The 17,479-nt window shown below is 39.5% G+C and overlaps 1 protein-coding gene across 2 annotated transcripts in view; it reads right to left on the bottom strand.

Annotated features, from left to right (window-relative positions):
* Nucleotides 1-295: 295 nt before the first annotated feature.
* The window catches only part of Riok1 (RIO kinase 1), a 25,668-nt gene continuing 8,484 nt past the window's right edge, over nt 296-17,479 (bottom strand). The window contains exons 4-17 of one of the 2 annotated variants that reach the window (XM_005355053.3): nt 16,684-16,753; nt 15,617-15,659; nt 13,840-13,932; nt 12,417-12,529; nt 12,248-12,328; nt 11,323-11,409; nt 10,813-10,950; nt 9,719-9,822; nt 9,323-9,429; nt 5,810-5,875; nt 4,714-4,833; nt 3,310-3,363; nt 1,896-2,045; nt 296-1,039 (exon numbers count right to left, since the gene is read on the bottom strand). In XM_005355053.3, coding sequence (XP_005355110.1) covers nt 929-1,039; nt 1,896-2,045; nt 3,310-3,363; nt 4,714-4,833; nt 5,810-5,875; nt 9,323-9,429; nt 9,719-9,822; nt 10,813-10,950; nt 11,323-11,409; nt 12,248-12,328; nt 12,417-12,529; nt 13,840-13,932; nt 15,617-15,659; nt 16,684-16,753 — 1,337 coding nt within the window. In that variant the 3' untranslated portion in view covers nt 296-928. The remainder of the gene's footprint in view (nt 1,040-1,895; nt 2,046-3,309; nt 3,364-4,713; nt 4,834-5,809; nt 5,876-9,322; nt 9,430-9,718; nt 9,823-10,812; nt 10,951-11,322; nt 11,410-12,247; nt 12,329-12,416; nt 12,530-13,839; nt 13,933-15,616; nt 15,660-16,683; nt 16,754-17,479) is intronic. The other variant, XM_026783122.1, reaches the window with a different exon arrangement.

The following is a 17,479-nucleotide window of genomic DNA, read 5'->3' as shown; positions in this document are numbered from 1 at the left end:
TGCTTGCTTTGCTTATGTGTTCTTCTGCACCTGACTTGACTTGGTTGTTTGTATCCTCATCTGTTTAAGTAGCCCAGGCTGGCCAGAACTTAGAATCCTTCCATTTAGCCATTGCAGTGCCAGGCAGCTCAGTGTGACTCAGCTTCAAGTATTTTGTCGAGTATCCTCACTGTGTGGCAGGTTTCCCTAGGCAGTCTCGTTATTCAGCATTATTTCTCTATATATAATTTATAACCTCTTGGAAGAATGTGACTTATTTCTCTATAAGAATACAAACAATTCAAAGGAAGTAATTTTGTTTTATTCACTGCTATATCCCAGTACCTAAAATACATGTTTGATGATCAAATGAACATGACAAATGGCTGAACGTGAAATATCTTATGAGCTCAGGTCTCGCTAGAAAAGGCAAATTAAAGATGAAGTGGGATCATATGACAAGAACAGATCCGCTGTGAACAGCAACATCATGGCCACATGACTTCTCTTAAGAGTGGAACTCCAGGCTATAAGTCACAGCTCAGTAATCCGTCGATCTCAGACATGTCTTTGGCATGTACAAAGAAAACAAATATCCCCAAGTCTGTCCAAATGCCTTTATGCTCACTTTTATAAAGGTCGTGGATGGTCATCACATTTAAATATTTAAGATGCTTCTGAAAAAGTCTGCAGGAGAAAATATATAAAAATAGAATGTACAAAGTTCTTCATTAAAATAGTATATTAATCTACTAAAAGCAGAGCCAGTGGCTGGATTCCAACATTATGGGCTTTGGGATTTTGAGGCAATCACATGGCCACACTGCAGTCATCCCCGAAGGAAGAGATGGTAGAGACTCAGGTGCAGTCAAGAAGTCATCCTCCAGCTACAACTTCTACCTGGGGTTTAAAAAATAGCGGAGGAATGTCCACAACACAGCTCTTCGTTCTATTTGCCTTTCTTGGCCTTGGCTGTTTTTTCTTTTCTTTTTTTCACATGTTTAGGGATTTTACTTTTCCTCTTCTCTCTCTGGGCTTCCTTGACCATCCTTTTTCTTTCCTGTAAAAAGCAAACAACACACTCCCAACAAATTTCATTCACTCAAAGTATTTAAACTATTATTAGAACTGAATTAAAATTCTTACGTTAACAGGATAAAAGTAAATGTAGCATAAAAATAGCAATTACAGGTTGGTGAAACTTGGGGGTACAACTTTTCTTTGAGGCACCTTCCATCTCACTTCATTCCCAACCCCCACCCCAAAATCTCTGCCTTCTTCTCTCCCTCAAGACAGTCTTACTTTGCTGTCCAGACTTTTATTACACATACACACCCCTCCGCTTCTCAAGTGCTGGAATGATAGGTACCTGTCTTCATATGTAGGTTATTTTTCTGTCTGTCTGAACCCCCTACCCCCATCATAGCCCCAACCCATCTACCACTAAACTACATCCTGATCCTTAAACTCTGCTGAAATTGCTGAGTCAAATCAATATCCCTGTATGTTAGTTACTTGAGGTTCACAAGCCCCATATTTTAAAAGAAATAAAGATTAGACAGAAACAAGTATTTGCTTCTAGTAGGCAGACATCACATGTCATCTGTGCGATTCTGAAGAAGCCCCTAATAGCAGCCAACTCTAATTTACTCCAAAAGTAAAGTTCACATTTAGTTATGAAAACTACAATGAAAGGCACTATTGATCTCCTTTGGAGATAACCCACACCTTTAATCCCAGCAATTGGGAGGCAGAGGCAGGTCTGTGAGTTCTAGACCAGCCTGGTCTACAAAGTGAGTTCCAGGATACCTAGGGCCACACAGAGAAACCTTGTCTCGGAAAACAAACAACCAAGGCATTATTGATGCTTCAAAGTCACTACCTTCAAAAAAAAAAAAATGAAGATCTTAACTAACCTTTTTATCAATGTCAGGGTCAGCAGTGTGTTTCTTGCGTTGGGCAATATCTCCCTGCTCTTCGGAGTCTGTGTCAGAGCACTCGGAACTTTCAGCACCTTCTGAATCACAAGTCTCTTCCTTAACTTCACTTTCTAGGAGTGCAGGGACCTTGAAATTATTATAAAACCATGTTACTTGGAGACAGTTACTTATCTATGTTAGTCAACATGTTAATGCCACCATTTTATATCAGTATGCCAGATACACTGTAAAGTCATACACCAAAACATCCAGATAGCAGAATCAACATTAGGGAGAAAGACAGACAACATCCATTCGCTCCAGTAGGGCTCAAGAACATACACAAATAAAGGATCTAGCACTGGTGTTCAATCTTCTGACACTGTTAACATGAAGCTACCATCCACAAATGTGTGGGGCTATCTATATTCACCGCTATCCTGGCACGCAAGTGGTCCACTGCCAAAGTTGGGCACATGTCTGATTACTAGGATTACATAGATGATCTAAATCAACAACGTAAGTCTGCTGCTGCTTTTAGCAAGCCAGATGCTGAGTTGTGATTTAGAAAGGACGTGAGGCAAATAATAATGATGATGATAATGATGATAACAACAATGATAATAATAAAGATCTAGCTGGGTGACTTCAGAGCTGTTTTTCTATGAACCACATTAGTAGCAATAAGCTAATCTAATCAAATGAATAGTCAACCATGAGAAAGCTTCATTATCCCTGAAATTTACATTTATTTCACTTTTTTCTTGTTCAAAACAGAATCTCATCACATAGTCAAGGATAACCTTAAACTTTCCATTTTCTTGTCTTACAGGTAAGTGGGTGAGTGATGGTGACTAAGCACAGGTCCTCTGGAAAACCAGCAAGAGCTCTTAACTGCTGAGCCATCTCCCCAGCCCTGACAATTTTCAAAATGATTATAAAAACTATCCAAAAAAGGTGTATGGTGATCAGTACTACCCCACACAAATGCAGATCAGGATTAAGGACAAATATTTCACTTTTGTTTGTTTGTTTTTTGGTTTTTCAAGATAGGGTTTCTCTGCAGCTTTGGAGCCTGTCCTGGAACTAGCTCTTGTAGACCAAGCTGGCCTAGATTTTTCACTTTTAACAAAAGAATTCAGAGAAAAAAAAAAGGCTCATTTTCAAATTTAATTCTAATACCACTTTACAGTAAGTTTTGTATCTTTTAAAAATAGCTTCCATAGGCTGGCAAGATGGCTCATCAGGTAGCCTGACAAACTAGTTGGATCCCAAAGACCTAGGAGGTAGGGAGAATCAACTCCCTAAAGTTGTCTTCTGGCTACCCACCACACATGTGCTGTGGCATACTTGTGAGCACCTGCACAAAAACAATGTGTTATAAAGCAGTAATTACACATATTCTCCATACCTTCTGGACTCCTGACAAATCTTTTTTCAATCCCGTGACAGTCTGGTATAGAATCTTGTTTAAAAAGAAAAAAAAGGAAAAAGATTAAATATAAAAATTAACAATGATATGCACATATTACACTATTAAACACTGTCTCCTGTGATTCTGAGAACATACTCTAAATCTATCACATAGTTACATAGAAAGTAGCCAGCATGGGTCTTGTGTGCCAACCACGCATGCCCACAGCCCAATACAATCTATGTCTAATAGTTTTCAGATGAGCTCACAACCCAACAGGTGGCAGCAAACACTAACTTTGAACTTTATTTGGTGAAATGTTACCCACTCCACAAATAGCCCTACTCAACTCCCATTAGTATATCTACATGTAAAAGTTATAGTGATTACTAAAAGTGCTTTTGAGGGGCTAGAAAGATGGCTCGGTGGTTAAGAGTGCAAGCTGCTCAATCATAAGTACCAGAATTAGGATCCCAGCACCTATATCCAATGGCTCAGAGAGTAACAAGGGCCAACACCCTCTTCTGGCCTGAATGCATACACAGATGTGTACACTGGATCACATAGACACATTTAATTAATTATTTTTTTGATGTGCGTTTAGGCCAGAGAGCTAGTTCAGCAGACAAAGGCACCTGCCATGAAAGCCTGACTACACCCCTCAGGAGTCAAAGGTAGAGAGAGTGATTTGACAAAGCTGCCCTCTGGCCTTCCTACAGGCACCATGGCATGTGTGTGCTCACACACATAATAATAAATTCTTTAAAATACCTTTGTTTCATGCATGAAAATCTGGTGACCACTTCTTATATCATTATATAAAGGCTTACATAAACATCTAAGTTTTTCTACATGGCTGCAAAGGCTCAAGGGTTTACTTTCTGGCATGCTAACAAAACATATTTCAAGGAGACTGGAGAGATGCACAGAGGCTAAGAACTTGTTCTGTTTGTGTAGAGGACTCAAGTTTGCTTCCCAGCACCTATGTGGGAAAGTTTGCAACCCCTTCTTAACTCCAGCTTCAGGAACCCAACACCTCTGGCTTCCAAGGACACCGCATTCATTCATGTGCACATATCCCCCACCACATACACACATAATTTAAAATTAATCTAAATATTTTATAACCCCAAATGAAAATGAAGCATAGCGTATCAATGTACGGCAGCCATTTTTATCCTAGACTTCTTGTGAATCTATCGTTTTACTAATTATAGTTCTCTGAACACATGAAAATGCATCACCCCCTCTTTAATTCAGAAGTATTCCCTTTACAGCCACTGGGTATGGAAGCATGTTTATACACAGGGAGCTGACCATCTCATTAGCACCAAGCCAGGATCAAGCTCAGGACAATCTCTTTTGTTAGAATTGGCTCTACAGACAAACCAAGCTACTCACATTATCTTGTTGAGTATTCAAAGCCATATCTTCTTCCTTCAACCTCATCATTATATCCACATCCCTCTCATAATTTTTCACTTCATTCAAGGTTCTGGGAATATATGCTTGCTTGAACACCTAATAGACAAAAGCAAAATTAAAGTATTATTCCTTTACTCCTGAATTCCTTCTGTATCCTTAGCTCTATCAATCATGCAGAAATCTGTATTTCATCTCCAACACTGACTTTCAGTCAACTTGTGTTCATACTGGTGTGTGCTATTGGTAAGCTAAAAACAATTTGATAAGATAAAAATAAAATTTTACAATTAATCGTAGAAAGAAAAAGAGTCTATTCCAGATGACCTTTAGAATAACATTCCTCCCATACATTCTAATTTCAAAAAGCATCTTCTGAGAGGAAGGACAGGATGGAGTTACAGTTAGCAAGAACTGCCTGCCTGTTAGCAACTGAATACATACCCATATTCTTACTATGTAGGGCATCACTACCCAGCTGCTACAAAACTTCTGAGTGAAATAAACTGCAATTAAAATAATATAGTAATAATAAGCCTACTGTGGATCTTAATAAAGATGTCTTGACTTCTTAGGACTAGTTTGATTTTATTTTTTAACGAAGTATCAATATTTAAAGTCTGTTATATTTACAGAATCAGTATGTAAGTCATTTAAAAATTCATACTTGCAAATTAAGTCTTTTCCTTCTTGACTCTCACACCCCGCAAGCTCTTTCCAAACTTTACCTAAACAACAGGCTAAGAGGTTGCTGAGTGCAACAATATGACTGAATGTAAATTATATACCATGTACCTATAAAATCAAGTTCATGCCTTACCAACGAAAACAAAACCATGCAAAACACTGTAATTCAAGAATTAGCTGGGAATGATGGCACATACCTGCCATTCTATTAATCAGGCAGCTGAAGCAGAATGAGTGTGCATTTGAGGTCAGCCTGTACTACATAAGAAGCTAAGACAAGCTCTAGGTTTATATGAAAGGACCCTGTCCAAACATATGACAGAACACCTCACAATTCCACAGTAAATCCAAATATTCCCCAAGGCTGTGGATACATAATAAACCCCACCTCTTCGTCCACTTGATCTTGGCTAGTCTTTTCTTCCTTGGTCCTTTGGGATGCTATTTCCATGGCCTTTGAGAAAAAGCAAAAAATTATTTTCCTTTACCCTCACCCTAGAAAAGACACATTTTCTATTTTGTAATTAACTATTTTTTTAATCTTAATAGGTGTCATGTCTTCACATTTCTGAAAATACTTAAAGCAAGCTTCTACAATGTAGGTTGGCTCTCTACTAAAGACTTGCCAGTCATTTAAAAAGAAACAATACATCTTTCTAGTCTCAAGGTATCTTCAGTCCCCTTCTTCAGATCAACACTGGGGTGCAGCTCAGTCGTGAAGCACTAGCCTAAGCTATCCGAAGCTCCACATCCCAGTACCGGCATCACTCATACCCACACCCAACTCATGGCCAAGACAACTAGGAAACAAAGCTTTTTATAAACTTATTTTTAAACTATTAGCAAAAATCTTTATCAGAGAAAAACTGAGACCCAATAATGAATCATTTCTCCTTTTCTGTTTTTTGGTTTTTCAAGAAAGGGTTTCTCTGTGTAGCCTTGGCTGACCTCAAACTCAGAGATTCGCCATCCAAGTGCTGGGATTAAAGGTGTGTGACACCTCTGATGGCATGAACCACTTCTTGATTCTTGAGAAGTCAGTGAAATGAATCCCAAGGAAGCCAACTATGTGGACCTAATGCCAGTACAATATAAATCACCAAGAAAGCCCCTTGGGCAAACACTGACTGAAACAGAGGTGACAAAGACCCTATACAGGATTCTTCTGACTGATCAAACAGTTCTTCAGTTAAAATACATACAGCAGAGGGCCAGAGAGGGATCTCATTGGTTAAGAGCATGTATTATTCTTCCAGAGGATCAGAGTTCAATTCCCAGCATCCACATTGGGGAGCTCACAGTGCCTGTCACACCAGCTCCCAGGGCATCTAATGCCTCTGGTCTATATAAGCATCTACACACACATGCACATACCCACATGGACACATAATTAAAATAAAAATGTATCTTTTAGAAATATATACAGAAGGAAAGAACATTATTCTCTTTTTTTAATATATAGACTAGACTCAATACTAATGGTTTAGGGATAAAAATACTTTGATAGTTACTCAATCAATACATGTTTGGTGGTTTGCATTAAAAATGGCCTCCATAGAGCCGGGCGGTGGTGGCGCACACCTTTAATCCCAGCACTCGGGAGGCAGAGGCAGGTGGATCTCTGTGAGTTCGAGACCAGCCTGGTCTACAGAGCTAGTTCCAGGACAGGCTCCAAAAACCACAGAGAAACCCTGTCTCGAAAAAACCAAAAAAAAAAAAAAAAAAAAATGGCCTCCATAGCTCATAGGGAGTGGCATTATTTGGAAGGATCAAGATATATGGCCTTGTTGTAGTAGGTCTAGCCTTGTTTTAGAAAGTGTGTCTCTGGGGGTGTTGCTTAGAGGTTTCAGAAGTTCAAGCCAGGCCCAGTGTGTCTCTTCCTGCTGTTGCTGATTCAGATGTACCAGCTACATCTCTAGCACCACGTCTGCCTGTGTGCTGCCATAATACCCTCCATGATGATAATGGACTAAACCTCGAAACTATAAGCCAGACCCAACTAACTGTTTCCCTCTGTAAGAGTTGCCATGGTCATGGTGTCTCTTCACAGCAATAGAAACCCTAAGACAACATGCAGTTGTCTAGTACATAATCAGGTACTGACTATATACAAATAAAATTTCTGTTCTTCATCAAGGGTTCATAATCTGCCAAACATGGTAGAGTGGACAGCTATGACCCCAGGACTTATCAGGCAGCAGCAGGAGGAGCATAAAGTCAGGTCAGCCTGGGCTACAGAGTAAGACCTATCTCAAAGAAACAAACACCTCACAAAGAGACAAAACAACCAACCAACCAACCAAGTAAGAGGGCTTAAGATGTGCTCAATTGTTAAGAATGCTAGCACAGCACACACCAAGCCCAGGCTTGATCCAGCATCGCATAAACTGGGTGTAGTGGTGCACACTTAAGATCTCAGAACTCAGCAGACAGAGGCAGGAGAATCACACACTCAAATTCATCCTTGGCTATGTACAGTTTGAGGCAGCCTGGATACAGGAAACAGGGACTCCAAAAAAATAAATAAATAAAAAAAATTAAGAGAAAACAATACCCCTGAAAACAGTGTTTCTCCTGATTTTTCTCTTGAGATAGCTTTCTAACCTGAGTTTTAATATTCACCAGGCAAAGCAAGATGAAAAGGCACTCCAAGGGAAAGGGGAAATATAAAAACCCTGACTCAGAAGTGCCAAGAATAACAAAAGATAAACAGACTATATCAAAATATAAAACTTCTGTTTAGGGACAAAAGGACACACTCAACAAGAGGGGTGAAAAAGGCAATACACAGAAGAAAATGCTGCAGCTCAGGATTGATGAAAAGGAAACAGGCAGGGTTCAGAAGACAAACAGTCCACGTAAAGAAGGCAGAGTCTGGAACAGGCGTTTCTCCAAGAGAACCCTAAGAAGGTATTTAGTGTCACTCACAGAGAAACATTCAACACACTCATAGGAAGACACCACCTTACACCCTTAGAAGGGTGAGGACAGGACAAGAGGACAATCAGTGCAAGCCAGAGTACAGAGACACTGGAAGCCTTGCAGTGTCAGCGTAACTGCAAACAGTAGTCAGCCCTCAAAACTTAGAGATATTTATATGCTCAAATTCTCATCGGTAATATTCCTGAAGCATTGTAGAAAAGCCAAATGTCCACTGACAGATGAGAAAATAGACAAATAGAGTGTTATCTGGTCACACGCTAGAACACAGATGAACACTGAGCACGGTAAGCAAAATAAGCCAGCTACAGAGAGCTACAGGTGGCTCAATAGTTAAGAGTGCTGGCATCTCTTCCAAAGGACCTGAGTTTGGTTCCCAACAAGCCACCTCTAAGTCCAGCTCCAGGGGATCCAATACCTTCTTTGGGCCTCCTTGGGCATCCACACACATGTAGCATACAATCACACAAACATACATATATACATGTAAATAAAAAGTGAAAAATTTTAAACTTAAAAAAAAAAAGGACAAACAGTATGCAATTGCACTTATTAGCAGTATCAAGAGTAGCTCAATGACACCAGAATGGTAGTTTTCAGGAGCTGGGGGCGAGGGAGCACAGGTTCAGTGTTTGATGATTTAAAAAAAGTGCTGAAGATGGAAAACTAATGGTTTGCACAGTACTCAATGCTTAGTACTTAATGTCATGCATATTTTGCCACACAACCTGGCAGTTTTCTTACTAACATTTATGAAGTTGACAATCTCTGTAATCCTGCCAGCCAGTTGAGTAAAGTCAGGAAACCTGGCATTACTGACATCTTTGCTGTTTCTAATCTCACTGTGAGATGAGAAGAGCTAACAAGTTCTGGAAATGAATAATTATACTAAGCAACCCGAATCCCTCAGATGTGTGCACAAAGGCAAGCCATACTTTCTCCTCTCCTCAGCCCAGCCTACCTTTTCGAGATAAGCATCCATATTCTCAGGGGTGATGGAAGGGTCCGTGACAAACTCGAAGAGCTCCCGAACAGTCATTACAGCGACAGCATATTTGAAAAAGAAATCTGTCAGAAGGAAAAACATTAGTGACAGCTCTGCAAGGGGAATAGTTACTACTCCAACTAGTGACAGGAAAAGAAAGAAGTATACACATCTCCAGCCAATGGTCTAAGTGGTACCGCACTGGATAATTAACAGGACTTGTTTGTCAGTGCTGGGGATCAAATGCAAAGTCTTCCACGTGAGAGGCAAGCACAGTGTTCTACTGCCAGACTACATTCCCACTCCGAGTGACAAGACCTGATCCTATGCACGCACACATAGATGCTATCAGGAAATCCCACTTCTACTCACCATTGACATTCGCACAGTCTTTTCTCAAGAACTCCAATGCATGTGGGTGATCATGCTCCACAGACTGAGAAACATCAATGATGTACACATTGCCACCATGGTACCTTGTAGGCAATAAGAACAAGGTTACAAGTTACTATTTTTGTTTTTTGGGTTTTTTTTTTTTAAAAAATCTATTCTGAAGCTGGTTGTGGTGCACACACTGGAAGAATTTGCTGAAGGAGGCAAAGCTGATAAGATCAAGCCAGAATTCAAGGCTAACCACACATCCAGCACTTTTTTAAAATTAATTAATTTATTTATTATTTTTACAATGTTCTGTCCGCATGTATACCTGCCTGCCAAAAGAGGCACGAGATCTCATAGATGGTTGTGAGCCACCATGTGGTTGCTGGGAACTGAACTCAGGACCTCTGGAAGAGCAGCCAGTGCTCTTAACCTCTGAACCATCTCTCCGGCCCCACACCCAGCACTTTAATCCCAACACTCGTGAGGTAGAGTTCGAGGCCAGCCTGATCTACAAAGTGAGTTCTAGTACAGCCAAGCTATTTAGAGAGACCCTGTCTCCAAAAAATAAAAAATAAAATAAAATAAATTGATTCTGTTCTTTGTTCTGAGCAGAGTCTATGTAGCATAGGCTAGCCTCAAACTCTTAATCTTCTTGCCTCAACTTCAAAAGTGATGACATTACAGGCATGCACTACCATATCTGGTTTTAAAAAAAAACAAAACATCCACCTTAAGATAAGTAATTCATAATGACTATGGCAGGTAAGAAAGGGCTATCTTGACTAATAAAAAGATGAAAACTAAGAAAATTTCAAAGCGCATTAAGTCAGCTAAAAATGCACCCCCTCCGCTGACACCCTGTAGTGCTGGGGATGAAATCCAACACCTCCCATACACATACTAGACACTTGTTCTACCAACCAAGCTACAACCTCAGTCCTTCCCAGTGGTCACTGAAGACAGTGACCACATCTTAATTCCTGCCATGGGAAACCAACAGGGTACAGCATGACTTTATCGATTTGGACTTTCTGAAGGACATGGCATAATGAAGGGGAGTTTTCTAGGAAGCAAACCACACTCACAGCATGTTGAATTCACTGAGATCCGCATGGACAAGTCTAGCGTCCTGATACATTTTCCTCATGTACTGAATGACCTGCAGGTACAACTCCCGGGCTTTCGATTCTGACAAATGGACGTTTTTCAAAAGTGGTGCAGGCCTCAAGTAAAAAAAAAAAAAAAAAAAAAAAGACAATAAAATTATCAAGATCAAGTTTTCTTGCCTTATTCTACAGTTACATGCACCTCTTAGTGTAATTTGTCATGTGAACTGACTATGGAGTAATGGATACCACTCCAAAACACTGGCAATTATAGGTACTTTCCAGCATTTTTTTTTTTTAATAAACTAAACCCTCAAAAACAAGGTTAACTTTGTTATTCTAAAGTACTGCGAAGCTTGACAATGGTAAATCCTAACAGTTATGTGCACACAGTAGCAAAGACTCCTGGAAGAACTATGGGAAATACATAGCTCAAAGGACTTAAAATACAATTTCACCATGAAATTCTTTGACCTTCCATATACTTACATGTCATCTTTGCCAATGAAGCCCATGAGAAGAACATGACTTCTTAGCTTGATTGGTTTAGGACATGGTATGTTTGCTGTTGTTAGCCTGTGACGTAGATAAAAGGAAAACTGCAAAGTCAAAAGACATGTAAGCAAATTACAGCAGCTACAGACATGGCATGAATACTCCGTTAGGAAACAGTTCCCAGTCCTCTCAACTAGATCGCTTTCATAAACCAGTGGCTTTCAGTGGCAGTATGGTGTGCCACCAAGAAAATCAAAACACTGATAAACAATTAAATCCCATAATCTGTGACTCCCAATCCATTTCTAGAAATGTTAAAATGTGAAAAAAAAGTACATCTTAGAATTGATAAGACATAGCAACTATGTCAACAATTATCTCTTGAGTTTACTAATCTCAAAAATAAAATCACTGGACTCACGCCTAGTGGTTAACTGGGACACAGGAAGATTTCAAAGGACTTCCAAAACAAATGGTACCAGCTTAACAGCAAATTATACTTGTATATAACAATTAAAAAATGCTACTCCTTTCTAGCATTCTCACAACCTTTGAGAAAACTAGGCAAGTGTCCTTTTTAACTGTAGTTATGGCAAAATGACTACATGAATGTGTCTCAAACTGGACTAAGTAAGAAAAGCAAGTGATTAGCCAAAGAGCTTAGGGCCTGATAATCAAGTTAACATTCCTATAATGTTTTCATATGACAGAATTATCATCACCCTGTCACTAACTACTGTCTGAACTCTACACGCTTTCGCATGGCTTCAGACTCTTCAGATAGCAGAATTCTTCTGCTGAGTTAAGCATATGGAATAGAGACTCCATGACTCCCTCTCGGTTTGGAAAGGGAGGACACAGATGCGCAGACAGACACAGCCAAGCACGTGCACCCCTCCAACCCATGCACCCCACGCACCTGGATAAGTTCCTCATTTCCTTCTCTGCCCATGTCTTCACCATTTTTCTAGGGTTTCCTTTACAATAGCCACGACGAAATCTGGAGCAAGAGAGCGTGTGTTACTTTAACCACTGCATTATACTATTTTAGCACTTGAGGAAAAAGCAATTCAAGAACCTGGACTCACCTAAATTCTCCAGTTACATACTTATCACGATCTTTGAACACCAAAATAGAAGTTTTGTATATTTTGATTGCTCTGCTCTCTCCACTGCCTGTGGTAGCATAGTATACATTAGCCTATTTTAAGCAAAAAAAAAAAAACAAAGGAAATGAAGCATGTGTTAAATAACTTATGTCAGTTTTCCGGGTGATTCTAATCTCAAAAACAAACTGAAACAACATCTGCATCACTGCCATCTCTGGAAGATGTGAATTAAAATATAAAACACTGTATCACAATAACTATACCTCCAGCATACATTCATATGCCAACATATTATGTTCTGGTCAATGATGGGCCCCATACACCAGAGGGGTTCCATAAGATTGCATTACCTATAATGATGTCATAGACATCTTAGGTTTTCTACTACATAAAACTGCTTAATGACTCATTTCTCTGAATGTAAACTATTGTTACATGAGGCATACTGCATATAGAAAAATCCAATTTCAGTGTAATTGGTTTTACACATTTATCTCTAATAAAAATTTTTTACATCTAATTAATTCCCACAGAATGAACTGCTAATTGTGATGGTTTGAACAAGAAATGACCTCTGTACCCTCATCAATTTGAACACTGGTCCCATTGATGGTGCTGGTTGTGGAGCTTCTGGAACTTTTAAGAAGCTGATATAGCACTACAGGAGGAAGAATGTTGCCGGAGGCAAGTTTTGAGGATTAGCAGCCTGGGCCCATAGTTCACTCTCTGCGTCCTGTTCGCTGCCTGCCATGCCTCCTCCCTGCCATTAAGGACTCTAATCCTCTGGAACCCTAAACCAAAATAAACTTTCTTCCTTAAGATGTTTTTGGTTATGGATTTTATCATAGCAACAGAAAAGTAATATATTGTTTTTTAAAAGTCACACTTATCTTTTTCTGGACTTACAAATAAAGGAACATGGAAGACTGGCTCATAGTAATGAATCAACAACTTTCATTCATTAATAGCAATATGAAAGGGGACTCAGGACCACTGATATCTTTGAAAATTGAAGCTCACCGCTGAGCACAGACTCAGTGATACAATACAGTGATCAGGGTAAGGTACACAAACATTTTCATATCAACTAAATATCAAGCAACATAATTTCTAGAAACATTGTTAATAAACTATCTGGTGTGTGTAGCCTTCTTTATTTTTTGAGACAAGATTTCTCTATGTAGCTCCAATTGGCCTGGAATTTGCTATATATACCATGCTACCCTGGAACTCACAGAGATCTACCTGCCTCTGTCTCTTGAGTAATGGGATCAAAGGTGTATGTCACATTGCCCAGCTTTCCTTTCTTTTTAAAGGCACAAATTAAAAGTTCCTTAGTTTTCCTTGGTATTTGAAATACAAAAACTAATATGAAAACACTGCCATCCCAACAGAAGCTCACTTCTTTTCCAGTGCTAATACAGCCATGTATCTCTGCTATGTCTTTTTTATCCAACATCTTGAATAAAATCATTCTTGTCCTGGGATCCAAAACCTAAAAAGAAAAGGTTTTTTTGGTTTGTTTAAGTACAGTCATGAAAACAAATCAGACAAAATAAATTATAGGACAATAAAAGTACATACCCAGGGTGATCAAGGTGGCTTCAGTGACAATAATAAATTACAGGACAATAAAAGTACATACCCAGGGTGATCAAGATGGCACAGTGAAAGGTACCTGCCACCCAGAACCCAGCCACATAAAGGTGGAGGGATGGAACCAACCCCAGGAGTTGCCCTAAGACCTCCACACAGACACCATTGCACAGAGACGGCCTCTCCCATCATGCACATACACACATTTCAGTTTGGTTCCTTGCTGTGATTAAACACTATGACCAAGACAACTTAGGGAGAAAAAGGTTTATCTCATCTTACACTTCCAGAAAACAGTTTACCGCTGAGGAAAATCAGGACAGGAACACGACGTAGGAACTAAGGCAGAAACCATGGAGGAAAGCTGCTCACTGGCTTGCTTTCCAAAAAAGATTGTTCAGCTTGCTTGTTTATACAACCCAGGATTATTTATTCAGGGGTGGCACCATCCACAGCAGGCTGGCAAACAGACTTGCCTACAAAGCCAACCTGATGGAGGCAATTCCTCGCTGGAGGTTCCCTTTTCCCAGGTGACTCTAGTTTGTAGCAAGTGAAGAAAAATAACTAACCAGCACAACACACAACAAGTAGCTAACATTATAAATAGCTCTTTCATGTCCAATGATTCTTCAGTTCCACGAACTGGTACTAGACTGCAGGTTAGCCTTTACTTCCTTGGGGGTATAGGACAGAGGGGTGCTTATATCTTAAGTCAAGAAGCTACAGGTCAAGAAGTTGCTATGTCAGATTGTGGAAAGGTACATAGACATATGGGTAGAAGAGAGCCCAAGTAGGTAGCAATAATAATAATCTCAACCTTTTTTGAAAAATAACTTTCTTCACATCAAAAATCTAAATCAGGAGATATATACTGTTAATCCCAGCACTCAGGAGGCAAGAAGCTGGCATCATATCTCTGTGAGTTTGAGGGTATCATAGTCTAAATAGCAAGTTTCAGGCCAGCAAGGACTACAGAGAGTATCTGTCTGTGTCTATCTGTTTCTCTGTCTCTCTCTGTCTCACGTGCGCGCGCGCGCGAGAGAGAGAGAGAGAGAGAGAGAGAGAGAGAGAGATATTCAATCACATCCTGCTGGCCATAAGAAATTAGGGGCTAGCACCCCACTCCTTCCAAAGAATAAAGCACATGTAAGAAAGAGGTCTCTAGTTAGAAATTTGAAGGTATTGCTCTCTCCCCCCCCCCCATCTATACATGCCCCAGATGCATGGCAGGTAGGTATTCAACCTATTTCACAGCAGATATCCAACCTATTTAATGGAAAAGAGAATACAATTCCTATAGATGCTGATTTAAAAGATTCTGGTCTGATAGTCTCTGCTTTCCAAGCCTCTGAGAAGGGGGAAGCATTGCATAGTAGCTTCAAGGGTTATGGAAGGACCATGACTCTCTTTATCCACTAGGGGTCCTATTATACAGCAAAATGTCGATCACTAAACTTGAAACTGTTTACTCAGGGGTCATTTTAGGTGAGATTAACACCAAGCAAGGAAGGTAACAAGACAGAATTCAGAGAACAAAGGAATGCTAACTTCAAACAAGACCACACAGCATGTGTCAAGCATACCTGTTCTACAGTTGCTCTGTCGGACTTATCCTTAATGCGATACCTAAGCAAAAACAAAAACAGTCAAAACTCAGTGAGAAGTTAGAATGAGACTTCTAAATGGACACAATTCTGTGACAATTCTTAAGGAATTTTTGGTAAGAATTTTTCATCCTAACTTGATATAAACACTTCACTCAGTAAAACTCCATTTCTGAGCACATGAGCCAATTTTCCTTAGCAGGCATGTGCAATCTTTTGTTATTTTTTTTCATTTTAAAGTTTTTATTTTTTTTCCATTTATTATTCTTGTGTGTGAATGAAGTGTAGATAATAAGAGACTGCGACCCTGCATATGTAGTCAGAAGATAAGCTTGGGAGTTAGATCCCTCCTTAAACTCTCAGGGACCAAACTCTGGTCGTAAGTTTTCATGACAAGCACTTTTATGGCCCCCTTTCCCCACCATCTCCCAGGATTTCTGCTATTTCCACGGGACATGTCATCTAGAAAGCTCACTCAAGAACCATGCAATCAAGAAATAACAAATCTCATGCTTTAAATCAAGTTTACAATTTTCTGTTGGACCTTTTCATTTTTATCCTTAGTCACATACACTCACATAGGGCCTACAGGTTAGATATGTGTGCGTACAATACGCACACACAAATATGTGTGCATATATAATGTTATACATGTAATATATATTTCACATATGCATACAGAGGAAAAGGAGGAGGGGAGGGGAGAGGAGGGAGAAAGAGGAGAAGACATAAAGAAGAGGAAGAGGAGAGGGAATAAGAATTTGTGAGTAGCCAGGCGGTAGTGGCGCGCTCGCCTTTAATCCCAGCATTCGGGAGGCAGAGGCAGGTGGATCTCTGTGAGTCTGAGGCCACCCTGGCATACAAGAGCTAGTGCCAGGACAGGCTCCAAAGCTACAGAGAAACCCTGTCTCGGGGGAAAAAAATGAGATTTACAAAAGCATATGCTAATAAATGAGAGCACATAAACATCCTTTGCAGATCAACTATGCTACTCAGTCAAGAAATCAGGCTTCACCAACCATGCTTTTCATGAAAACATTACTTACGATTCTGCTTCTTTTTGTCTAGATTTCATGGTGACTTTATTTATGACAGAATCAGTAATATTCAGTTTATCTAAAAATACAAAAAAAATACAATGTAAACAATACAAAAGACAATAATAGTTTCTAAGTAGGATACTTCCCCCTCTACCTTCCCCTTTCTATATAGTTTCTTTTTTTTTTTTTTTTTTTTTGGTTTTTCGAGACAGGGTTTCTCTGTGGCTTTGGAGCCTGTCCTGGACTTAGCTCTAGCTCTTGTAGACCAGGCTGGTCTCGAACTCACAGAGATCCACCTGCCTCTGCCTCCCAAGTGCTGGGATTAAGGGCGTGCGCCACCATTGCCCAGCTCTATATAGTTTCTTAATAAAATTAAAATATATTTTACTTATGAGACAACAAATTAAGATATTGTCTTCACAGTGATTACTTACAGCACTATAGATGTGATTTTTGAGTCAGAATTCTAAAATTCTAGATAAAGACAATACTCAAAAGCATTGGATCTACATATTAAATCTCAGATACTTATATTTTGTACAATATAAATAATACAAATATCTGAATTCAAATTTTAATTCTGAAAACTTCAGTTTTTTTCAGGTTAGAGGCACATCACAATTGTGAAATACTTATATACATTAATCTGATATTTATGGAGAGTGTATATGAGAGACACTGGGTAGGTTTAGAGTCAAGATGGCACAAGGAGAAAATGAAGGCCTTGCACTGTTAAAGCAATATTGATGTGGGAATGATTTCTTATTAATAAAGAAACTGCCTAGGCCCATTTCATAGGCCA

The sequence above is a fragment of the Microtus ochrogaster genome, chromosome 16, assembly GCF_000317375.1.
Source record: "Microtus ochrogaster isolate Prairie Vole_2 chromosome 16, MicOch1.0, whole genome shotgun sequence".
Classification (NCBI taxonomy): Eukaryota; Metazoa; Chordata; class Mammalia; order Rodentia; family Cricetidae; genus Microtus; species Microtus ochrogaster.
Note: the sequence above shows the minus strand (reverse complement) of the source record. Positions and strands in the feature narration are given on the sequence as shown.